The sequence below is a fragment of the Gadus morhua genome, chromosome 14, assembly GCF_902167405.1.
Source record: "Gadus morhua chromosome 14, gadMor3.0, whole genome shotgun sequence".
Classification (NCBI taxonomy): Eukaryota; Metazoa; Chordata; class Actinopteri; order Gadiformes; family Gadidae; genus Gadus; species Gadus morhua.
In genome coordinates this window covers 11,823,330-11,850,152 of record NC_044061.1, presented here as the reverse complement: position 1 = coordinate 11,850,152, position 26,823 = coordinate 11,823,330, and the positions used below count along the sequence as shown (strand labels likewise).

At 44.7% G+C, this 26,823-nt stretch overlaps 1 protein-coding gene across 2 annotated transcripts; it reads right to left on the bottom strand.

Moving 5' to 3' along the window:
• Window positions 1-7,501: 7,501 nt before the first annotated feature.
• On the bottom strand, window positions 7,502-26,809 carry trim66 (tripartite motif containing 66). Of its 2 annotated transcripts, none has more exons than XM_030376768.1 (18): window positions 26,453-26,809; window positions 23,156-23,257; window positions 22,259-22,487; window positions 20,272-20,404; window positions 19,731-19,847; window positions 19,321-19,435; window positions 18,898-19,044; window positions 18,670-18,787; window positions 17,214-18,181; window positions 14,853-15,050; window positions 14,404-14,560; window positions 14,217-14,298; window positions 13,954-14,128; window positions 12,462-13,411; window positions 12,225-12,336; window positions 11,163-11,237; window positions 10,898-11,050; window positions 7,502-9,791 (listed from the first exon to the last, which is right to left on the bottom strand). In XM_030376768.1, the coding sequence occupies exons 2-18, from the start codon at window positions 23,162-23,164 to the stop codon at window positions 9,552-9,554; spliced, it is 3,978 nt and encodes a 1,325-aa protein (XP_030232628.1). In that variant the 5' UTR covers window positions 23,165-23,257; window positions 26,453-26,809; the 3' UTR covers window positions 7,502-9,551. The 2 variants fall into 2 exon arrangements, with proteins under 2 accessions (XP_030232628.1, XP_030232629.1); XM_030376769.1 differs by having other exon boundaries at window positions 18,670-18,775.
• Between the last annotated feature and the right edge of the window lie 14 nt (window positions 26,810-26,823).

Here is a 26,823-nt window from a genome sequence, read left to right as displayed (position 1 = left end):
CCACTTACAGCCACTGAGTTTAGAAGTAGTGACATTAAAATTAAACAAGTCAATCATCTGTGGAACGGGCAGGGTTCGAAAAACTCCAGCCAATGATTTCCAGAGCCACCGAGTTGCATTGGACAGTAAGTACGTCAATCAAACGGTCGCACTGCACTCCCCCTCCCCCGCTCCCCGCACGACCCCTTCGTGCACGTACTCAAAGCTCGTGACCCAGAGCAAGCTTCTGTTTGTTGTTATCCTGCGGTAGCTACTGGAGCTAGCTAACTAGCTAATGGCTCGCTCTCGCGCATCTGTGTTCACTCGTGTATGATTGCGCGTCCATGTACTTGGAATGGGTGGAGTCAGAGTCAGCGTTGAAGGAGAGGGGGTAGGACCATTTGAGTTGTTTATTTTCAAAATCTGCTGGCGTTTCGCAAATCCCATACCCAACCTTGAATGGCAATTTTAGCTCTCTCGTTAGATTTAGCAATCATGGAGCCCCCACTTGGCTAACGTTAGTTCTATGCTACCCGTACTTGAAACTGCTGTTTGAGAAAATCTAACTAGCGAATGTTCCGGAAGTTGACAGCCGTGCGAAGAAGAAGGGATTCGGTGTTGATGGTGAAAGTTAGGCCGGTTTATAGCAGAGTTTCCGTTGTCGGTTATTACCGGTCATTGACCGGAAAAAATAAGGAGGACAGACAATTGTAATGTCCCCGGTCAGAATGACCAGTGGCGACTGGTCATTAGGGGCAAGTCGCTACTCTCACAAGAAAAAAATAAAAGAAAATGAAAATGAAAAAATATATATATATAAAAAATAGAATATATATTTATATATATATATATAAAAATATATATTCTATTTTTTATATATATATATTTTTTCATTTTCATTTTCTTTTATTTTTTAGATTATTTTTTAAATAATAATAATAATAATAATACATTTTATTTATAATGCACTTTATATTCAAGAATCTCAAAGTGCTTCAGAGAAAAAAAATAACAAAAAACTTTTAAAAGGGGAACCTCAAAGAAAGTTTAGCTAAATGCTCTTTTAAAGAGATGGGTTTTGAGGTTCCGTTTAAAAAGAGCTGTAGTCTGTGGAGCCCTCAGGTGGTCAGGGAGGGCGTTCCATAGTCTAGGGGCAGCAGCAGAAAAGGCCCGATCACCCATGGTGCACAGCTTCGTATGTCGGGTTTGGAGGGTGTGAGTGGATCCTGAACGGAGTGTACGTGAATTTGACGGGGGGGTAAGGAGTTCCTGAAGGTAGAGGGGGGCAAGTCCGTGAAGGCACTGGTGGGTGAGGAGGGAGACCTTGTACTCAATTCTGAGTGGGACAGGGAGCCAGTGCAGTGATTTCAGGATGGGGGTGATGTGGTCATGCTTGCGCACCCTCATCAGGACCCTGGCAGCACTGTTTTGAATGTATTGGAGCCTCTGGATGCTCTTGCCAGGGATCCCAATGAGGAGTGCATTGCAGTAGTCCAACCTGGAGGAGACAAAGGCATGGACGAGCTTCTCTGCATCAGCCAGGGTGAGTGATTGGCGGAGTTTGGCGATGTTCCTGAGGTGGTATAAAGCTGTCTTACGGAGGTGTTTGATGTGGGTGTCAAAATTAAGTTGTGGGTCCATTTTAGCACCGAGGTTGGTGACGGATGTGGAAAGGGGGATGTTTTTGCCAGAGAAGGTGATATTGGTGATGGTGGGGGAGCGGAGCTGATGTGGCGTGCCAACAAGGATGGCTTCCGTTTTATGGCTGTTAAGTTGTAGGAAGTTGAGCTTCATCCACGCCTCTATCTCCTCCAGGCAGGTGGTCAGTGTGGATGTTGGCAGAGGGGCAGAAGAAGTGGGGGTTGTCCTGATGTAGAGCTGTGTATCATCAGCATAGCAGTGGTAAGATAAGCCATGCCTGCTAATGACACTACCCAGGGGGAGCATGTACAGTGAGAACAGTGTGGGGCCCAACACCGAGCCCTGGGGGACACCGCAGGTGTTAGATATGTAGGGGTGTAGGTGTTAAATATGTATATATATATTTAAAAAATAATCTCCCCAGAAAGTACTATAAAATAACAAGTTTGGCGCTTTTATTTAATTTTTAGTCGACCCTGGCTTGGTTCTTCCAGCTGAGTTCGTCTGGAGGTGCAAGAGGGGCTCTAGCCCCACCAGCCCAATGCAATGTGTATTGGACTGGAAACATTGAAATGCGCATGCTCAGAGTGTTTCTCTGTTGAAGTGAACGGAGATTATTTTTCTTCCTGGTGGGGCTAGCCGCTAGCCCAATATGTCCATGGTGTGGACTTGGGACCGTTAAATATCCCAGGATGCATTTCGCATTTCGCATTCCTGTTTTAAAATATCAGTGTGTAAGCTATAAAATAGGCTATAACATTTAAAAAGTATAACAAAGATGGAGGCCTATTCAACATATTTGCATACTATTATTTTAAAATGAAAGAGGGGTTTTGTTTTGCATAATTTGTTTATTGTATAAGTCGCTGATGGAAGAAAGCCATCGCAACGGAAAACCCGGTCGGATCCATCTGATTGATTGTGTGTGTGTGTGTGTGTGTGTGTGTGTGTGTGTGTGTGTGTGTGTGTGTGTGCGTGCGTGTGCGTGCGTGCGTGTGTGTTTCTATTCTATTCTATACAGTGTTACCCTTTACGTTTCATTTGATAAAAACAACGGTGTTACCCCTTAAATTTTATTTGACAAGGACAATTATTTATTTATTTTCAAATATGTTTTTTTTCATGACGACCAATAAATTACGACAGTGTTACCCCTTATACTTTATTTGACAAAGACAACAGTGTGACCCCTTATTTTTTTTTCATGACGACCAATAAAAAACAACAGTGTTACCCCTTATGTTTTTTTTCATGACGACCGATAAAAAACGACAGTGTTACCCCTTATGTTTTTTTCATGTCAACCGATATAAAACAACAGTGTTACCCCTTGTGTTTTTTCTCATGACGACCAATAAAAAACAACAGCGTTACCCCTTATGTTTTTTTCATGACGACCGATAAAAAACGACAGTGTTGCCCCTTATGTTTTTTTTCATGACGACCGATAAAAAAACGACAGTGATACCCCGTATGTTTTTTTTCATGACGACCAATAAAAAACAACAGTGTCACCCCTCATGTTTCATTTGATAAAAACGACAGTGTTACCCCCTATGTTTCATTCGATACATTTCGACCCATTATGTTTTTTCCCATGACTGATGAAAAACAACAGTGTTACCCCTTATATTTTATTTGACAAGGACAATTCTTTTTTTTTTTTGTTTTTTTTTTCATGACGACCAATAAAAAATGACCAATAAATTATGACAGTGTTACCCCTTATACTTTATTTGACAAAGACAACAGTGTGACCCCTTATTTTTTTTTCATGACGACCAATAAAAAACAACAGTGTTACCCCTTATGTTTTTTTTCATGACGACCAATAAAAAACAACAGCGTTACCCCTTGTGGTTTTTTTCATGACGACCAAAGAAAAACAACAGTGTTACCCCCAATGTTTTTTTTCATGACGACCAATTAAAAACAACAGTGTTACCCCTTAAGTTTTTTTTCATGACGACCAATAAAAAACGACTTATATTCTATTTGACAAAGACAACAGTGTTACCCCTTATGTTGTTTTTCATGAAGACCAATAAAAAACAACAGTGTTACCCCTTGTGGTTTTTTTCATGACGACCAAAGAAAAAAAACAGTGTTACCCCCTATGTTTTATTTGATGAATATCGACAGTGTTACCCCTTATGTTTATTTCATGACGGCCGATCAAAAACGACAGAGTTACCCCTCATGTTTTTTCCATGTTGACCAAAAAAAAGCGACAGCGGTACCCCGGTCAACGTTTTTGCAGGGATCTGAACATGAGCTGTTTCGAGCATTAACCTCCGAACTTATCAATGCACCATCAAGACACCGAATAAAGTCAACACAATGGTTATACTTGACTTTACAATTCGCATGAAATAGAGATAAGAGTCTTCCAACAGAGGACATCAAACAGACTTGTACCCCGGTCTCCAGGGGGTTAGCTCACAGCTCTCACCACTTCCCACTGAGATTTATATTACAATTATGTCTGTGGTTATATATGTGCAATAGACATGATAGCATTACGTTTCAAATTAAAGATATTGTGTTTTCCACAGAAATTGAGCCGCGGTTGCCAGTGGGATAGGCAGGATATACATGGCATTAAAATGTATGTGTGTTTTTCTATTATATCCCTTATGTTTTTTTTCATGACGACCAATAAAATACGACAGTGTTACCCCTTATGTTTTTTTCATGACGACCGATAAAAACAACAGTGTTACCCCTTGTCTTTTTTCTCATGACGACCAATAAAAAACAACAGCGTTACCCCTTATGTTTGTTTTCATGACGACCGATAAAAAACAACAGTGATACCCCTTATGTTTTTTTTCATGACGACCAATAAAAAACAACAGCGTTACCCCTTATGTTTTTTTTCATGACAACCGATAAAAAACGACAGTGATACCCCTTATGTTTTTTTTCATGACGACCAATAAAAAACAACAGCGTTACCCCTTATGTTTTTTTTCATGACGACCGATAAAAAACAACAGCGTTACCCCTTATGTTTTTTTTCATGACGACCGATAAAAAACAACAGTGTTACCCCTTATGTTTTTTTTCATGACGACTGATAAAAAATGGCAGTGATACCCCTTATGTTTTTTTTCATGACGACCGATAAAAAACGACAGTGTTACCCCTTATGTTTTTTTTCATGACGACCGATAAAAAACGACAGTGATGCCCCTTATGTTTTTTTTCATGACGACCGATAAAAAACGACAGTGTTAGCCCTTATGTTTTTTTTCATGACGACCGATAAAAAACGACAGTGATGCCCCTTATGTTTTTTTTCATGACGACCAATAAAAAACAACAGTGTTACCCCTTATGTTTTTTTTCATGACGACCGATAAAAAATGACAGTGTTACCCCTTATGGTTTTTTTCATGACGACCAAAGAAAAACGACAGTGTCACCCCTCATGTTTCATTTGATAAAAACGACAGAGTGTTACCCCCTATGTTTTATTCTATACATTTCGACAGTGTTACCCCTTATGGATTTTTCATGACAACCGATAAAAAACGACAGTGATACCCCTTATGTTTTTTTTCATGACGACCAATAAAAAACAACAGCGTTACCCCTTATGTTTTTTTTCATGACGACCGATAAAAAACAACAGCGTTACCCCTTATGTTTTTTTTCATGACGACCGATAAAAAACAACAGTGTTACCCCTTATGTTTTTTTTCATGACGACTGATAAAAAATGGCAGTGATACCCCTTATGTTTTTTTTCATGACGACCGATAAAAAACGACAGTGTTACCCCTTATGTTTTTTTTCATGACGACCGATAAAAAACGACAGTGATGCCCCTTATGTTTTTTTTCATGACGACCGATAAAAAACGACAGTGTTAGCCCTTATGTTTTTTTTCATGACGACCGATAAAAAACGACAGTGATGCCCCTTATGTTTTTTTTCATGACGACCAATAAAAAACAACAGTGTTACCCCTTATGTTTTTTTTCATGACGACCGATAAAAAATGACAGTGTTACCCCTTATGGTTTTTTTCATGACGACCAAAGAAAAACGACAGTGTCACCCCTCATGTTTCATTTGATAAAAACGACAGAGTGTTACCCCCTATGTTTTATTCTATACATTTCGACAGTGTTACCCCTTATGGATTTTTCATGACGACAGATAAAAAATGACCTTTACGTTTCATTTGATAAAAACGACAGTGTTACCCCTTATGTTTTTTTCCCATGACTGATGAAAATCCACAGTGTTACCCCTTATATTTTATTTGACAAGGACAATTTTTTATTTTTTTCATATATGATTTTTTTACATGACGAACAATAAAAAACGAAAGTGGTACCCTTGACAACGTTTTTGCAGGGATCCGAATCTGAGCTGTTTAGAGTATTAACCTCTGAACTTATCAATACACCATCAAGACAGCGAATAAAGTCAACACAATGGTTATACTTGATTTTATAATTCGCATGAAATAGAGATAAGCGTCTTCCAACAGAGGACATCAACCGGACTTGAACCTCGGTCTCCAGGGAGTTAGCTCACAGCTCCCTCCACTTCCCACTGAGTTGGATAATTTAAATATGTCTGTGATTATATATGACAGTGCAATAGACATGATAGCATTAAGTTTCAATTTAAAGATATTGTGATTTCCACAGAATTTGAGCCGCGGTCTCCAGTGGGTTAGGCAGAGTACACTCCACTGCACCACAGAGGCGATGAAAATTCACAATGATCAATCATCAATAAAGAGGATATACATGACATTAAAATGTATGTGTGTTTTTCTATTATTTCCCTTATGTTTTTTTTCATGACGACCAAAAAATACGACAGTGTTACCCCTTATGTTTTTTCCATGACGACTGATAAAAAACGACAGTGTTACCCCTTATATTTTATTTGACAAAGACAACAGTGTTACCCCTTATATTTTTCTTCATGACGACCGATAAAAAACGACAGTGTTACCCCTTATGTTTCATTTGATAAAAAAGACAGTTGCTCCCCTCATGTTTCATTTGATTAAAACGACAGTGTTACCCCTTGTGTTTTATTTGATTAAAATCGACAGGTTTACCCCTTATGTTTATTTCATGACGGCCGATAAAAAACAACAGAGTTACCCTTTATGTTTTTTTCTTGACGACCAATAAAAAACAACAGTGTTACCCCTTATGTTTTATTTGATCAAAATCGACAGGTTTACCCCTTATGTTTTTTTCATGACGACCAATTAAAAACAACAGTGTTACCCCTTAAGTTTTTTTTCATGACGACCAAAAAAAAACGACATATTTTATTTGACAAAGACAACAGTGTTACCCCTTATGTTGTTTTTCATGAAGCCCAATAAAAACAACAGTGTTACCCCTCGTGGTTTTTTTCATGACGACCAAAGAAAAACAACAGTGTTACCCCTATGTTTTATTTGATGAATATCGACAGTGTTACCCCTTATGTTTATTTCATGACGGCCGATAAAAAACGACAGTTACCCCTCATGTTTTTTTCATGTTGACCAATAATAGCGTCATACCCCTGTCCAATTCTTTTACAGGGACCCGAACCTAAGCTGTTTAGAGTATTAACCTCCGAACTTATCACTGCACCATCAAGACTCTGAATCAGTTCAACACAATGGTTATACTTGACTCTATAATTCACATGAAATAGAGATAAGAGTGTTCCAACAGAGGACATCAACCGGACTTGAACCCCGGTCTCCAGGGGGTTAGCTCACAGCTCTCTCCACTTCTCACTGAGAGTTTCATTGCAACCCTGAACGTGTGTAAGTAACACAGTTCAACACAGTGAAAAAGAAATCCCTATATTAAGCATGATTCAAGTATGGAATGTATTGAAATTGTTCTTTTTAATGATTAAAAACTTTTATTGTATCTTAAAGGGCATTTTATTGCATGGTTTTGCACAAAAACGTTAGAATCAATGATGTTAAGGACACATTTTCAATTTGTAAGTATGTGGTGAAAAACAACATGCAATAGCTACAGAAAACTGCCCAAGATTCTTTAATTTGAGGAGTAACATATGGCTGTAATATGAAGTCATACATCCATGGTAGTACCTCATTTATAGCCTTATTCTATACTCTCACCTTATTGGCATATGTTCCACCACAAGTGTTGGCATGTGAAGTGTATCTTTTTTTCAAATAACATTTTTGCCACATTAGACTCAGCCAGAACAGACGGTATGCAATGCAAAATAATGTTTAAATATAGAGCTTGTAAAAGTAGCATACATTTAGTCAGTGCTTTCTATTTGACTGTAAAGGTGTAGAGATGGTACTATTTGGTGTCTTTCTTGTAAAATCTATATCAAATGTGTGCTCCAGATATATAGAAAATATTTAACCCCTTCATAATATAGGCCTACACAGCGTTTGCAAATCAAATATTACTTTTAAATGCCCATACAAAGTTGCAGAAAAGTCAATTAATACCATAGTAATCTTAGTCTATAACAGGATGAGCTATATGATAATATAGCTGTGTTTTGTCTATGAAACACATTTTATTGACATCAATATGTAGAATTAGTATGATGACACAAAAAAAATTGTTTCAACATAACTATACACTTATTAGGGATTATGCCTACTTCGTATAATGGGAGGATACCACCAGAATCGATAAACAAGGTGCAATGTCAACATTACATTGATAAAAAGAGCCAAAATAAAACTGTTAAAAATGATATAGTCAAATAAATGACAGGACATACAAAGAGAAGCTCTAAGCAAGCTCAGTAAAAACCAATGCTTTGTTACTCTGGTTCAATAGGAGTTATTTAAACAGTAGATGAAGACTTTGTTGAAGCACCAGCTTAACATGTACAAACTATACTAGAATAAGGAATTCCCTCAAATACAATCAAACAAAAAGACAGTGAGTAAATTAAATTCTTTCTTGAGTAAACTGAACTTGATGGATTGCTGCATGTGAAGGGCCAGCATTCAGAATCCATGTTAATCAAATAGCTAAGGAGATTTTAGCAATTTAAAGTCTTGCTTTAAATCGCTAAAGTAAAGCTGTCACTTCAGCTCTACTTGAAAAGAAAAAAGAACATAATAACAGGTCCAACATTTCTAACAAAGCACTGAAAACAACTGCCTGCAATTGTTTGTGACTTAAATGAACATATTAAAAGAGCCACATATAGAAATATGTATGGTAGGCCTATTATTAAGATAGGTTATTATTAATCATAAAATGTCAAAGTGCTGCACATAATAATTGGGGTTTCGATTTAGTAGTAATGCTCAGCTTACAATAAATACTAGATATCCACTTCACAAAGACACATAGCAAATGTGCAGTGTAAAAAAAACACCATACCAGATTATAGGTAGTACATAATATCAATACATTTATGGGTCTATATATTCAAGATCTCAAGATGAATTGGAAGTATCTTTGAGTCAGTATGTAAGAAGTGAAATACATAATTAGAAAAAATATTTAACAAACTAGCATTTTACATACATTTATCATTCAGTGCCTTCTGTATGTCAATATGTATGTGTACATTTTCCGATGAAAACTTCAATGCGACACTAGACAATTTTTAAACCTGCACTATTTAACTTTATACTGCAGCCATTTTCTCCCATTAAAAAATATCAGAACTAGAAAGATTCCGAAGAATGAAAGGCAGCCCTCCACGATTCAATCCATTCAAGGAATGCTTCTCTTTAACTCGTTTTATTCTGGTCAACTTTTGTCCGCTTACAAAACGTACATAGTGCAGGTTTAATGTTTCATCACGATATCATAAATAAATCACTGAAAAGCAAAGGAATACCAATACAGTCTTCAAGTCTGGCCGAAAAAACTGTCCCTGTAGAATCTGTGAAAACAAACTTGGTACTAGAAGTATAGGTTCTTCCCTCTTCTTTATTACAAGTGATGCTTTCTGGAGTTCAGCGAGTGTCTCCTCTTCCTCTTCCTGTGAGACTGTTCCCTCCTCTCTGGCCAGGGAAAGCCGTTCTCCGCAGCCCTGTAGGCTTCGTCGTACTCGTCATCACTGTCAGAGTCCTGGCCGGCCGGGAGGAAGACTCCGAGAGGGAAGGCTTCGTTCAGCCTGGAGTTGAAGAAGGACTCCAGGCTCCGGCCTGCCTGCGCCACCTCTGAGTCGGGCTGCGTTCAGGAAGAGAGTGTTACACACAGTTTAGTGTGTCACACAGAATAGTGTCACAGTGGGGACCTCGTTAGGGGAACGGGGTACACCTTTTGAACTGCCCAGACCAAGAGTCTGGGCAGTTCAAAAGCTGAAGCTGAAGAGACAACACTTCTAGTTGCCTCTTCACAAAAGCTCAGTTGTTGATATTAAGTTCTAGGTATATTTTCAGTCGATCTTCTTATTTAATAGACTTAGTAGGCGGTTGCAGTGGATACATGGGTCCCAATGAACAGCGATAATCCATTTGAATTGCGGATGGGATGTCAAACATATTGGCACAATATGTTACACAAAGGGTGTTGGTCAATACCAAGGATGTATTTGCATTCTTGGAAGAACGTCCTTGGAGATCGAAGGCATAGCTGTACCGTTAAGACACTCTTGTGCTTAATGGTACAGCGAAATCCCTCACTCCAGACAGTTGAGTTGGACACGATCCAGCCCTCAACTGTATGGCATTCAAATTCATTGATTAAAGATATAAGCCAACACAATTAGATATATTAAGTTATATTATACTAATGATTTGAACAATTCAATTCCATATAAAAGATAGGCTAAACGGACAGTAAATAACCTAATTATACTATAAAATAGTCTCAAAAAGCAATTCAAGCAGTTTCCTGAAAGACGGAGGACATTTTTCTTCCACACAGAATCAACACATAAGCTGCCACCTTCACGCCTTATAGGTTACCAGATAACTTTGACAAAAACATTATTTAGAAGTTTTATGTTGATCCCGGACAACCTAAGGCTGTTCTCATTGCAACCCTTGTTATTGGAAAGTTCGCTCAACCGATGTATCCTTGGTATTGTGGGCGTGACAACAACGCATGAGGCGTTTTCAAAGTGTTTGCTGAATACAAACTTGAGTTTAGAATAGCACTTTTACTGATGAATATGATGTTGAGTGAGGACACAAGACCACAACAATAGACACGTTTGTGCATTGAACAACGGCCATGGTATAATTATGCATGTTGCGTCACACACACACACACACACACACACAGTAATGTTGGCTGAATCAATTGTCACAAGACACTGTTTAGGTACTCACGTAATTGAACTTGGCACAGTTTCGGAACATGAGATAGACATCAGCGACATACTCTTCTGGAGAGGCGTAGCGGCGAGTGTTGCCCTTGCTGAGTCTTGCCCTGATCTGAGACAGGTCCATGGGCCTTTTGATGATCTGATAATAATGTCGAGCCTGCATGTAAAAAACCAGCAATAATCTCTTAAAAGGATGGCCCCAACACACTCTGTGAGAGTACATTAGAGTTGGCTTTCACCAGAACGTAAGGCAGACGATGGCCACTTACGAGTGGACTGACAGGCTCGTGGAAGGGAGCGCTTAGGACGTTACTGAAGAGCAGAAGAGTCAGGCGTTGGCATTTCTTCAGAGAGCAAACAGAATACAAGGTTATTAAATTAACCACCAAATAACAGCGCGCACACACACACACACACACACACACACACACACACACACACACACACACACACACACACACACACACACACACACACACACACACACACACACACACACACACACACACACACACACACTAGTGTAGTAAAACTGAACGATTATTCGATCAACATAATATCTTCTGTTTCAAAATAAAAATACCCCTTATAAGCCCTGTCTACCAAGTAAAATATAGATTATACAACCCATTTTTAACCTAGATTGTATCAAGATTACAAAAAACTAATCTTTTTACATGAAGGGCACACCATGCTGAGAACGGCCTCAGCCTGTTTAAGAAGTAGGGGCAGTTTATGAGAAACCCCGCTCTATATGTAGGTTAGGCACAGATAGGTTTCAGGCTTGTAACACAACCATGGTCTACATAGCTTTGAATAATGCCACAAATCTTGTCAAATAACGGCATTGCAAAGGCTAGGAATCGCTCAAAAAAAGAAGGCACCGCGATTCTCAACCATTAGCATAAGACGCACCCTTTGTGTCAGTGCCTTGACAGCCAGTGACAAATTACGTACAGCGCTTCAGTAAGAGATTCTGTCTAGACGAGACCATATCTGCAGAAAGAGTGTACACCTAGCCTCCTGAGGACATGCTGATATTCCCTGTTGCGTTTCGCAAGGAATATCTGGCCTTGGCTAAGAAGGCCTTGCGTTGGAGGTCGCATATTCGTTGCGTGGTTCAAAAAACTGAAATGTATGATTAATTTTTTCTTGATTGCTTATCAGACATTTAGCACCTCACTTCAATATAGATTGATAGACAGAAGTGTGGTGCTCAATGTCTGATAAGAAATCAAGGCAAAAATATATGTATTTATACATTAATTAATACTGGATTCTGCTCATTCTAATTATTTCAAAAGCTTTGATTGCTTCAGAAAACAACTCACTCGCTGGTCACAGGAAGACAGTCCCAGGACTGCTGCTGTCCTTTCCATCTCACAGTCGTACTCCACCTCTGGCTGCATGACATCCCTACACAAGGTGCATATCCAGTCACCCCTAGAGGCAAGTTCATAAAGAAACAAGTCAACCCCATGGTGTCGCCTGTCCGTAGGCGTCAGAGAATAAGAGTTTGGCGTTGATGTGAGCCCTTGGTTACGTGTGGTCTATGAGGGGAAACTTACGTCGGAAAGCTCAGAAGCGGAGGGATGTGGCAGGCCAGGTGGAAGACTTTGGGACAGCGGTCGCAGCACAGCAGGTCCCCTCCGATCAGACACACGGCGCAGAAGTCCTCGCTCTCCATCTCCTCTCCGTGTTGCCCCGTCTCCCCCCCGGGTCCCGGGTTGGCGATCAGTAGGCCCCTGTGGCCCACGGGGGGGCCCTCGTCCAGGTCGGAGCGCAGGGCCTGGGGCTCATCGTCCCCCCCATCATCATCGTCGTCGTCGTCGTCGTCGTCGTCGTTGTTGTTCACGTCGGGTTCTGACAGATCCAACTCTGGGTCAGAGTCGCCAGAGAACTGGGAGTCCCTGGGGTGGTTGGACGTGACGTCGGAGTCACTGTCGTCGGCCTGGAAACGGTGTTCCGAGTCGGGGTGGGGGTGTTGGTGGCGTTGGTGCTGTCCGCCGGACTTTGCTTCGGCATCGGCCTCAGAGTCTGTGTCGTCAGCGGGGTCCAGGTCTACCGCGTCTCCCGGACCCCCGTGGTCGTAGTCCCGTTGACCCGGGGGTTGGTAGTCCGCCCTGAGGGGATCAGACGCCTCTGCGGCATCCCAGTCACCCCCGGGGTCCCGCTCTCCGGTGCACGCTGATTCCGCCAGAGCCACGGCCTCGGGGTCCGCCTCCGACGACGACGACGACGAAGAAGACCCGAGGTGCGGCTCGTATTCCTGGGACAAGTCCGAGTCGTGCTGCGGGTCGTAGCCCGGATCCGGTTCCGGTTCCGGTTCCGAGAGGAGTTCTGGCTCTGAGTCCGAGTCCGTGTCCGGAGAAGGCACAAGGTGCTTGGGCTCAGGGGTCCCCTGGGGGTCGTAGAGGTCCCCAGGGGCGGTGGGTCGACCCGGGCTTTGGGACGCTGTGTACGGGGGCGTGTTGAACAACAGGGTGGCCCTCCTGAAAGCAGAGCCACCGGGGTTGTCCTACGCATTCAAAATAGAAGAAAAGGGCAACAATCAAGTTATGGGACAGGATCTAAAAGGCACAAAGCATGGGACAATGCTGATTTACTTGCATTAAACCTTTCAAGTACTCAAAATGTGCTACACTAAAACGTTTTCTTTGTATGTCCCACGTGCCATACATGAAACACAATAAAATTATTCCTATGCTTGTAGTGTGTGTGTGTATATATTTTATTAATACCTATAATCTTATTCATTAATCATGGTTGAATCATGAATCCTATGACCTTTGGTATGGATCCCAATTCTTGTTACCTTATTGTCCTTTATTTTATTTGAATGATTGTCCTTCTCATGTTTTGTGTGATTGTAGTGTGATTCATGCCTTTGTAAAAGCACTATAAATGTGTTCAAAGGACGCTTTATCAATAAACCTGTGTCTGAAAGGTGCTATATACCAACGTGTGTCTGATGGGTAGCTAAATCAATACACCTGCCTTGCCCTCGTACACCAAAACCTGCACCTTAAGACTGCAGCCCAGAGAACAGATGTCACCCACCTGGCCCCGGCCATCAGCCCGGGCTGGCCTCTGGGAGCAGGCCCCGGCCCCGGCCGGGAGCGGGTCGCTCTGGCGCCGTCCGTGCGGGGGCAGGCGAGACACCAGCACTTTGAGCCGTTCCAGACATACCACCGGGACCTTTGGACTGTCAGCCGCCCCCACGAAGTCCCTTTCGCTTCAACAAAACACACACAAGGTGATCAAATGGTTTTTTTCCCGCCTGATTTCCGGTTCAAGTCTGCTGCTGTTCTGAGCATAGTTACCTGTTGGTTTTCGGTACGTTCCTCCCTTTGTAGCATATCTCTTCCACTTTATACTCCGTTTCGTCTTTCGAAAAAGGGTGATCTGATTGGAGAGAGGTGCTTTTAAAGAACAGCTTTGAGTTTGCTCTATAGTGGACAGCAGCAGCAGAGCGATACATGTGACGACATGAATGAAACGGTGCAGCACCTGGCTCGGTCTTATAATACAACAATGGGGACGGAAGTTGCAGGGAGCCCTGTCCTCTGCAACGTGTGCGGCCAACTGGGGCTGGCTTTTTCTGCCTGGCAACACACTGGATCACCCCGTCGGACGACCTCCGCCGCCTCTCATCCGTGCGGCTGTACTGAGGATGATAGGAAACGCGGGGAGAACCTTAAAGAAAACAGCCCTCGTTCCGAGCGTACCTAGCATGCGAGTCTATTTAACAGTGGATTGAATTATTAATAAACATATATACATACATCGACCAAATCAACATTAAAGGCAGCTGTATTTAAAAAAAAATTAGAACTGAACGGAAATCGATGTCGGCCTTAAGATTGTATAAGTGGTTTGCAGTCGCGTCTCCCGGCCGGTTCCGTCCTCTCGGAGAAGGGGATCGATCCGGCAGACGGTGGGCGGGCGCTGAGCTCTACCTGGTCCGGAGCTCCGCCCCCCAGGCTGGCGGCGGCGGCGGCGGCGGCGCTGGGTGCGGGGGCTGCGGGCGGTTCTGCTGGGATGCTCTGGGAGCGGCTGCTCCTCCTCCCACACGCCGAGCCGGAGGAGCGCCTGCTGCTGGGGGCCTCGGCTCCGCTCCCGTGGGCTGTCAGCGACGCCTCCAGGGACGAGGGTCTCTGTCAGGGAGGGATGACGCAGGCACGCGCACACACACACACACACACACACACACACCAACAGGCACACACAGGCACGCACACACGCACACATACACACACCAACAGGCACACACAGGCACACGCACACACACACACACACACACACACCAACAGGCACACACAGGCACGCACACACGCACACACGCACCGACAGGCACACACACACACGCACCGACAGGCACACACACACACACACCAACAGGCACACACAGGCACGCACACACACACACACACACACCAACAGGCACACACAGGCACACACACACACGCACACACGCACCGACAGGCACACACACACACGCACCGACAGGCACACATACACACGCACACACACGCATGCACACGCACACACAATAAAGCAAACAAACTAAAGAGGCTTTCGCGACAGCCACTGAGCGGCGATACAACAGTGATTATGTGCAGCCATTACGGTTTGTCAGAGAGACGGAGAGAAAAGAATGGGGGGGTGTGTGTTAAACACACTTTTCAATGTGTCAAACACACACACACAGAAAGTAAATCAGGAAAATCATCATTAAAAAGATTAAACCGCCCAATCACCTCAAACGTTAAGATGGATCAACACAACCGCATAGATTATTTATGTTCACTGCTAAATGAAAGGCCTGTTATAACCTCAATTATCATATGTAAATGAAACATCAAGGTGGTCGAGATTTAGCCCGGCTTGCAAAGCATTCATTAACCCTCCTTTTCGTCTCACTCTTCCATGCCGTTTTTGCCTCGCTCGTGTGTGCGTTTTTACACCAAAAAATAGACAACGCAACAGAACGTCTGAACGGTGTCCCCAACTTAATCCGTGGTTCTCTGTCTGCGAGTGTGACAACCCGCCTGACGGCAGCTCCCTGTAAGCTCCTCGCCGAGCTCTCGAGGTATCAGTATGTTTTCCTCCGCAGAGAATAACGAGGCGGATCCGACAGCACCGCACGTGTTCATAATCACCCTGCACCTATAAACACACCTCACCTGATCCCTGCTCCCTGAGGACAGCTGGTGCAGGACCGATTCAAAACGAGGGGGGACAAAGGAGGAACTTCTAATCCCGCTCCCGCTGACGTGACGGCGAGGGAGGGAGCAGGGATTTGTGTGTGGAAGAGTGGGAACCGGAACTGAGATCTAACTGGCAGCCTATGCTATTCCCCGAGTGCCTCATTAATGCCAGGTTAAGTACATGTGCACCGGCTTCCCTTCAATGGTTCTGTCATACTACAGACGCAGCGACTTGGAAAACATGGGAACTGTTTGTGTGTTTGTGTTTGTTTGTGTGTGTGTGTATGTTTTTGTGTGTGTGGTGTGTGTGTTTGTGTGTGTGTGTTTGATGATTATGTGGTTGTTCAAACTTCTGACATCAAGTGTGCTCATGAGAAATGAGGCCATCCTTGATTTGAAGTTGCATCATTCTGCGCAGTTTTCTATTTTAAGTGACAACTGAGGCTTTGTGTTGGATGATGCTTTTTTTGTGCTGTAAAGGAAATATGTTCCAGCTTGCTGTTTCACCATCTGTTTTATTACACTAGCTGTCAACCTTGGCAACTGATCATTTCAGCATAAAATAAAACGTCCGTCTTTCAGTACTTGGTGTGAGCGCGTTGATTTTTCCTTTTCTTCCTTTCTTTGGGACTCAAGGCTGTACTGCCTTTCCTCCATTTATCATTTGCAATAACAATGATAAAGACCCTACCAACATGCATTATTGTGCATGTGCTGGCTAAATGTTACAATAAGTCTTCGTGTTTCCTTAACTGTTACCTACTTCAATCTGTTTAGTGCTTGTGCACCCTTGCACAAGCTGCTAAACCTTCCTTGTAGGTTTAGCAGTGTTTACACACGTACAACATTTCGTAGCCTAACGCCTATAGAAATGTATGTGCTCTAAACGCATATCAAGTAGGTTGATGAATTTTCAAAGAAAAACTTGAAGGAGCCCAATATGGGGGCACAAAATATGAAATTGCTCAATCATTGCTCAATGTAATCAGCGCAACACATGCATGCCCCCCACACACCAGTAAATATTGCTGACATGCAGGAATCCTGCATTTGAATACCAAAAAGTGCATGCTCTTCTAAATATGTTTTGTATGAGAATGTATTCCTCACCCTGGCATCTCTGTGGTCTCCAGGCAGCGGAGGCGGAGGTGGTGGTGGTGGTGGTGGTGGTGGTGGTGCTGGTGGTGCTGGTGGCGGGGGACTGGTCCGTTGCTGCTCTTCCCGCCGCTCCGCTTGCGTTAACCCCTTGGACTGACGCTCCACCTGGAGACCGGTGGCTTGCTCCACCCTCTCCTCCCGCGGCCCCCTGCTGCTACTCGTTCCCCCTCTGACTCCCACCCCCACTGTGTGTCTATGGCCGTGCTCCTCCCTCTGCCTCCCCTCCAAGGCGTCTTCTGCCATCCCGTCCAGGGCGGCGGCCTTCTGCTGCTGCTGCTGCTGAGGCCTGTTGGCGGGGAAGGTCTCCCCCGGGTCCGGCCTGCTCTGGAGTTCTGCACGTGGCTGCTTGCTGTGGTTCTCAGGAATACGTCCCACGGGATGCCCTTTGCACTGGGGCTGCGGCGTAGCGTGTTGGGGATGGGAGGGGAGGCTGTTGTCCCGACCACCGCTAAGATAAACAGAGTCCCCGCCTGGGGCGGGCGGCGACGGCGACGAGGAAGGAGGAGGCGGGGGCGTCGGGGGAAGCGGAGGCGGGATGCACTGCAGCGTGGCGGCCTGCGCTCCCGGGTTGCTGATCTGGGGGTCCCAGCAGCTCTGGAGGGACTGGGTTTGGTGGAGGGCGGCGGGGGTAAGGGTGGGCGGGACGCCGCAGCCGGAGCTGTAGGAGGCCGGATCCAGCTGGTTCTTGTGCATGCTGGCGGACAGGCCCGGCTGAGGGGGTCCGGCGTGCAGGCAGCACAGCTGAGGCTGGCAGCACGCCTGGTAGCCGCCGCCGCCGCCGCCGCCGCCGCAGCCCAGCTCTCGGCCTCTCTGGCAGGCCGAGGGCAGCGACAGGCACGGGACGGGCTGAGGCCTCAGTAGGCTGGGGCAGGACAAGGCCTGGGGAAAGGGGCAGTTCCCCCCCTCAACAGAAATTTGACCTGTGGGAACAACCAGTCATACGTATAGATGTGTTAGAATGCCGCCATGGACTACTAGGTTTATCAAGCTGCTAGTTACTTATAGAGGCTACTAGGTTGATCAAGCTACTATACTTATAGAGGCTACTAGGTTGATAAAGCTGCTAGTTACTTATAGAGGCTACTAGGTTTATCAAGCTGCTAGTTACTTATAGAGGCTACTAGGTTGATCAAGCTACTATACTTATAGAGGCTACTAGGTTGATAAAGCTGCTAGTTACTTATAGAGGCTACTAGGTTTATCAAGCTGCTAGTTACTTATAGAGGCTACTTGGTTGATGAAGCTGCTAGTTACTTATAGAGGCTACTTGTTTGATGAAGCTGCTAGTTACTTATAGAGGTTACTTGGTTTATCAAGCTGCTAGTTACCTAGAGAGGCTACTTGGTTGATGAAGCTGCGCCTGCTAGTTACTTATAGAGGCTACCTGGTTTATCAAGCTGCTAGTTACCTAGAGAGGCTACTTGCTTGGTCCAGTAGCTCGCATCCCAGTTAAACTTGATCTTCACGGGTAGCCATGAGTCCAAGTAGAGCGATGGTTCAAGCAGTTGCTGCATCTGAAGTGAAATCTCACAGGGAAAAGGGCATTCACTTCCTTGTTAACATCTCATTTAAACACATTTATGACTTGAACTGCACTTATGTAGACTAAAAGACAGAGCTGTTAATCGCAGCCTACCAACTCCTTGCTGAATAGCACTGGGCTCCTGCAGTGCTGAGTCGTTGCCCAGGTAACAAACTGATGCACATGGTCCAGTTGTCCGCAGATCTCTATGGCGCCCTGTAGTTGATCATCCAACCGCTGCTGGAAGTCCTCGGAGATCTTCTGCAAAGGAGCACAAATTCATGTCCACCATCAAAGTTAATTACTTACCTCAGGAAGTGTGGATGGATTGCTGGCTAATCAATGGTTGTTCTTTTACTTCGCCGGACGTAGTTGCTAGGATGCTACAGTAAGCAGCTTTGACTGATCAGTATTGGCTCGCCTTCGCTCTCAGCTTTCAGGAATGATTACAGCGCGGTGGCAACCCATTCCTTGCTTGTAGATTCCTCATGGTCAATCGAACCACGGAAGAGGAGGAAGAGAGGCAAAAGTAATTACCTCAAGTTGCTCTATTAATAGGCCGGCCCGTTTGTTCAGCTCGTTCATCATAATCATTTTTGCCATTTTAATCTGGTTCTCTGCCTTCCTCTGCATGATCTTTACTCCGTGGAGCCTGCAAAATAATGGAGACACAAAATCCCCTTCTGATTGCGAACACGGAAATCACAACACAAGCTTGAGATTCACAGCTGTACTCGGTATCTCATATCGATCTGCGGCCATTGTTGTTCCTACAATGCCAGAGCAGCTCAATAGAAAGGAAGATATTAATTGCAGAATAGTCACCGTCTTTGTCCGATCTATCCAATTTCCAGTCCAGCGGTGACAAAAACGACTTAACCTTGAAACAGTTAGTCAGTGTGCCTCCCAAAGGATTTGTTTTGTTTGTACCGGGAATCTCGACTGACCTGTCCTCTACCTGCTTGGCAGTGTTCTCCACGCTGGCCCTCCTCTCGTCCAGCTGCACCGCCAGGCTCTCAAACAACCACTGCTGGTCCTGAAGGGCCTTCCCGATGTGCACCAGCCTGCACCGGCCGGAAGGTGACATTAACACACAGCAATGTCGGGTCATTAGCCCACCTCCTCCTTACTCCGCCTCTCCCAGCATCCAACACACCACCGACACTCCAGGGTGATCAGACCTGTCCCCCCCCCCCGCTCACAGACGGGACAGGACATTATGCAGGTGACCTTAGAGGAAAGACACTGTGGCCTGCTCTACCGTGGAAGGCAACAGTGTATGCATAAGCAATGAGAACCAAGGCGCAACCAAGGATAGTGTATTCAGATGTTGTGGATAAAAGTGACAGGGCACTTAGAGTGTGTTGTGGCTGCTGTTGTTGCCGCAACTTTTATAACCTGCAGATAACCCCCCCCCCCCCCCCCCCCCCCCCCCCCATCTCCCCTTCCTGCAGTGTCCTTGTGCTCTGTGCGCGTCTGCCGACTGACCTGTGGTTCTTGTGGCCAGACAGGTGACAGCTGCTACAGCACAGAAGGTCACATGACTCACAGAACAGCTCCAAGGGCTCCTGTCTGTGCGTGTGGCACATGAGAAGGGGGGAGCGCGGCTGCAACCCCGGGCCTAATAGGTGGAATAATCAGCCAGAAGAGAGAGAGAGAGAGAGAGAGAAGAAACGGGAAAAGTGAAAGAGAGAGAGAGAGAGAGAGAGAGAGAGAGAGAGAGAGAGAGAGAAGAAACGGGAAGAGAGAGAGAGAGAGAGAGAGAGAGAGAGAGAGAGAGAGAGAGAGAGAGAGAGAGAGAGAGAGAGAGAGAGAGAGAGAGAGAGGAAATGGGAAACGGGAAAAGAGAAAGAGAAAGAGAAAGAGAAAGAGAGAGGAAATGGGAAAAGAGAAAGAGAAAGAGAGAGAGAGAGAGAGAGAGAGAGAGAGAGAGAGAGAGAGAGAGAGAGAGAGAGAGAGAGAGAGAGAGAGAGAGAGAGAGAGAGAGAGAGAGAGAGAGAGAGAGAGAGAGAGAGAGGAGGGAAGAGGTGAGAGATGAGAGGAGAGATGAGAGGAGAAGAGCATGACGTATTAGCAACCGTTTCACAACCTCAGCCATAAGGTGTGACACTGTGGCTCACCACCAGCCCATCAAAAGCTTAAGGGATATTTTGGATGCCAAAGCAGTTGCAATAATAACCTATACTGAAAAGACAAAATACGACAGGATCATAAAGTAACCTTAGTTAGTATAAATACTTTTTGTGAACCTAAATAAATTACAGGGAGGTTTGCCTAAATCAATACAATTATAGTAATGTTTACATGATATAATAATTTAATACAAATGTGCTTCAATGCAGAATATGAATGAAAAAGAAAACCAAACATACTTAATTGAGTTAATTCTTGAAACTAATGGATTAATTAAAAAGTAATGTAATCTTATTATATAATTAAATTAATAAAAGATATTTTCCAATTACGGTTTCAGAATAAATGGCATGATGACATAAATGGAAATCAAGCCCATAATTGAATAATTCAACACTGTTCAACTCCTCTTCCTCAAACGACACACACTCGCACAGTGTGAAAAAAGAAAAAACATCACAACAATGCAAATACATACTGATTCGATTTTGGCCAGAACTTTCAACTGCCAGAACCTCCAAAATGGGTCACGTTACAAAGTGCATCAGAATTGGCACGCATCAGACTTGTAGTGTCCTTCCTGGATAATGAATGCAGCCCTACTGTTCTCTGCTGGACAGCTCAGCCCGGCCAAAGGCAGCCTGCCTACATATGGCTGCTCATGACACATCTCTCTGGTAGCAAGCCAAGCCTCAGCACCAATTCATGAACCCTAGCTGAGTGACCACATCCTAGGTTGCTTGTTAATACTCCTTACTCACAACTTTTACCTTTCCCTTTTTGTTCTCACATGAACACGAGCAGACACTAAAAATAGCAAGTGAAGATGAAAGTGTGTGAGGTGACAATGAGATACAACGTCTACAAACAGGCTTTCCGTATAATTATTAACAATCCTACCAAACAGTGCATCGCTCCAAGGCACACATGCCATATTGTGACTGCAAGTCGTGTGCTTATCCTCCAACAATAATAACACACTGCTCCCTTTCATCTAAACAGAATGATCATCAGTGCACTCTAAAATCTGGGCCACACACACAGATGTGATATGTAATAAAATAGTGGGTTCTGCAGGAACCAGGACCCATTACCACTCTTACCGCCATGCATAATTCAATGCAATGGTTCCCACAGAGACCTGATTAACAAGCAAACAGGGATGGAGAAGAGCAAGAGAAAGAGAGAGACATCAACTAAAAGGCGACATGCAGTAGACAGAGGAGAAGACAAAGCCACGCAGCTCTGCTTAGATACACGGGAGCTGTCCGGGGGGGAAGCTACAGGAGAACAGGCGTGGAGTGATGGATGCCCCCCCTCGGTGGGCTCTGGTTGTGCTTGCCTGGTTCTGCTGTGGGCAGGGCCAGGGGGCCGGGCCCTCTCTGGTGCGTCCCGTCAGGACAGTGGGAGCCGGGGGGCGGAGGTGGCTGGTGTAGGTCCAGGTCTGCGTACTGGGAGGTGGCGAGCGGTCTGTGGTGTTGGTGCATGTTGGTACACTGGTAACACAGCCACTTGTTGCACAGCGTGCAGAGGCTCTGTGCCAGCCGGGGCACGGGGCAATCTGAGCAGCTCTGTGAGGGAGAAGGGAAGACCACCCGCTGGTGATGGCTGACACATATTTCTCCGTCCTTTGAAACGTGGTATCGCCTCACCATGTAGAAATGTGTATAGAAATCCCTTATCTAAATAATTCGTAGAGCCACACACACACACACGTGCTTGCGCGTACACTTGCACACACACACATACACACACACACACACACACACCCACACACACACACACACACACAGGTGGTGGCAGTTCACAATCAAAAGATCATGTCTACGCTAGACATGCATTTCGAAAAGCATTACAAATATATATTTCTTAAATAAATATATTCAATACAAATGTTTTCTTATTTCAGTTTACTTATTGACTTCGCTTCAAGAATACCGTGTGGCAGAGAACAAATACCCTTTCTCTCCCTACAGCACTCAATAGCCTAAAATAGCCCTAAATATCCATTAACCTGACGCCGCTGCGATAGATTCTACATGATGAAGTAGTTTGTAGTTCCGGCTGACACCCTGAGCTGAGCCACGTGAAAAGGCAGCGCAGAGAGCAGCTGTCGGACGAAACAAAACGCGACACAACTTCCTGCAGCATGAGGAAAACATGATGGAACATCGGAGCGTAATCGCTACGAGAGCACGAGGACTACTAAGGCTCGTCAACGTAAGACACACAACCCTACCCTCTCCATGTCGACGGCTCGGAGGAGCGCGGGCAGCCACACTGAGCGGTGGAGGATCTGGTGCCCGGCAGAGTTGCTCCCTCAGCATGTAGAGCAGAGAGGCTAGGGAGACAGTGAGTGAGAGGGAGAGTGAGAGGGAGAGAGAGAGAGATAGAGAGTGAGAGAAAGAGAGAGAGAGAGAGAACAAAACCCCGGCGCCTCTGATGAGCTGCCACGCAGAACGCCGTCCACGCCGTCTACCTAAGGCAGGAAGCGACAGTGCCAGTCACTGCAGCCTGCTAAGCCCCGGAGGACGGAGAGGAGATGCTCCTGACATGACGGCGTACGCTGCTACCCCGCTCCGCTCATCCGTCCATGTGTAGGACTACTCCACACTGCGGGCGCGCAGGACTGGCACAGTACAAGAAAAACTCTGCTCAGCGCTCGCACTAACACAGGGGCCAAAAAAAGAAGAGGAACGAGCGAGAGTGAGAGGGAGCGAGGGAGCAAGAGAGAGAGAGAGAGAGAGAGAGAGAGAGAGTGAACTAATCCTTTTTGCTTAAATAAGCCTGTGCATAATAATTGGGAATTAGGGAGATAAGATAATTATTTTTTTCTAGGGCAAAATATCCCCGGAAGCCTTTCCCAAAATGGAGGCACAGAGGCCAAGTGACCTACAATGCCGGCACGGCTAAAATAACATCTAGGTAGTCGAGGCAGGAGAGTGGGCTAAGTTGAGTTTAGGCAGTACTGGGCTACGCTAAAGGTGTGTGTGTGTGTGTGTGTGTGTGTGTGTGTGTGTGTGTGTGTGTGTGTGTGTGTGTGTGTGTGTGTGTGTGTGTGTGTGTGTGTGTGCGTGCGTGCGTGCGTGTGTGCGTGTGTGTGTGTGTGTGCGTGTGTTTGGGTGTATGCGAGGGAAGGGGTGGGTTCCACTGACTTGGCTTTGCCCTTCTTCTGCATCCCTGTGTCAGCACCAGAAGGAGCAGGGGGAGGGTGTTGGAGGGGGGGGGGGGGGGGGGGGGGGGGGGGGGCGGACATATCCCAGAGGAGCCCTGTGCTAACGTGGCACACCAAAGAAGAGGGTCAGGCTCTGATAAGCCCCGGATGGGACTACAAGACCCACTCCTGCCAGTCCCTCTACAACTGCGGGGAATCAATTAGGATATTATCACAGCATTTCAGAGAACACAAGGTACCGCATAAACACAATCCGAAAAAGGGGAAAGCGAGGAGCTATTTTAACTGCAGGGAGAAAATAGGAAATGGGAAGATTGTGTTACGATATATATTACACTATATCTTACCTACCTGTATCAGCACAATGTGTGATATGGTTAGAAGGGAATATGAAACTGGCAAAACTTTGGATCTGAGAATAGTTGCCCTTTCAAATCCCTAAAAATGCAATAATTGTACCTAAGAGTATGACAAGGAGCCACTGTGGAACCAGTCGGAATCAAAGCACCACGCAAGACTTGTGAGACATTTGAAAGACAAGTCTGCCTGACGACAACCCCTACCGCATGACCTACAAATCTGACAACTTTCTCTTTCCTTGGCTTTTTCCACCAGGGAGCTCAGAGCCATCCCATTCCCTCGTTGTACGCTCGTAGACCCAGTTTAAAACACAATTAGTGCTTCCACGTGCACCCTGATTTTCTCCTCTCCTCCCAAGCCGCCTCTCCATCTCTCACTTTCGTCTTTCCTCCTCATCGTCGTCTTTCCTGAAACCACACACTGGCTGTGCATCTGTCGAAGCTGAAAAAGCTGAAAGCCTTCCCCCTGCCTCGCTAAGTGAGGCTGGCACTGGATGAAGGCAAGCCTAAGAGCAAGCCGTCTCCAGAGATGTCACAATAATAGTACCTTCCATCGGGACGGCTCCCTTGAAAGCACACCTATGTAACATCTATTATAACCGAGGTGATGGCATCCTACCAAGATGCCCTTTGTGCGAGTTTTTAACATGCGCCGAAAAGAAGGATGTAGCCTCAGACGTCGTCTCAGGGCCCAGCTCTTTGGTGGATCACTAAACTTAACGCGTCTGTTCGATTTAGCTATTTGCGGTTCTGGCACGTCCCCTTGTTGATGTTGACATATATTATAAGCTCTTGTCAACTTGTTACATAACGAACAGACTTCAGAGAGAACTGGAGAGAAAAAAATGTAGGCCTCCCTTTACTTTTGAGTGATGCAGCCACCCTACTCTCTTAACCCGTGCTTTGACTGTTCTCTGCCTCAAGTGACAGTAAACTGTTGAGTATTATTATTTCGCAATTGCAGTACAAATCTCTTCTCTTAACCTATTATCCTGTCTAGGAATCAATACACAGGGGAGGGGTGGAGAGGAGAGGAGGAGAGGCGAGGATCTGCAATTGCATTCATAAAGGCCTCAGGATACAACTATCTACAGTATGTGCTGAATGATGACAGTGTATTAAAATACTAGAGGTTATACATAATTAAAATCCTTTGAGCACTTTGACTAAAGGTAACCTCTAAGTCCATTGCAAGAATTGAGCCCTGGATATTCCATGACTGCATGAATTCCTTCCCCATTAACACACTTGTTATAGACAAGCATTTGTTTGATTTTACTGCAATTACCAAATGAATGAGCAATTCAGTTAATGTGTCATATAAATTAAAGTTTAACCACAACAATGTCCTTCTTGATTAGATGACCAAGTTCATTTTATCAAGTACAATCATAATGCAATTGGCTTCATCAGATTTGGTTTTGGCTGTATTACAGTATATCCTCAATGCCATCACACACTTCAACACAAATTTCGGGTTTGGCGAATATATCTCACATTTAAAGAAACCAAATGTCTTGCCTACATTCAACTCACTCACTGGAACTCACTGGAAGCTTTCGTATCGCGTTGCTTTGTGTTTCACGACTTTGAGGGACTCTGATAGGCTATATAATTTGGTTTTTTAAATATGCTCTACTTGAGGCATCTTAACTGGACTCTCGTAGAATATCCACGGTACGTTTTACAAGGTACGACATCCCATACGATTGTATAGGCCTGATAGGGTGCGATATATTTGCCACAGGATAAAACAAGCATACAACAAGGGATTCGTTGGTGTGAAATAACAATGACATTCTTTTTACTATGTGGTGTCCTTTAAGCAATAACAAACTAATTATCCTAGGGGCGCAGTGCATGCAGAAAACGCGGAATGAAGACGTTATATACACGTATACAACGACGCCGTGTCGTTTTCGTGACAGTAAAAATGTACACTAAATACAAAAAGGAAAGCTTAATAGACATGTGCGTCATGATAAAAGCACTAGTTGTTTACCTTGACCTGCTCATCGCTGGAGATTCTCCCCATCCGACGAGTCTCGTTGGTCCACAACATTTTGGAGAGGCGAAATCTCGTACTTAATCGTGAGAGTTTAGTTGCTCCCATACAAATTCTGACGTCCTAAGTACCGCGGTACTGAATTGAGAGACTGCATCCCCCCCACTCTTTGAATTACGGCCGAAAATAAAGCCAAAAAAAACAAAAAACTGCGGTGTTCCGCAAAGTTAAACCGATTTAAGTCTTACACATATACAATAGGCCGATAACACGTTATACAAATAATGTGCTCATAGCTCTCTTAAAGCGCACAGATCACAGCCCTGCGTTTTTTTTAGTTTTTTTTTGTTAAATACATTCACAATATC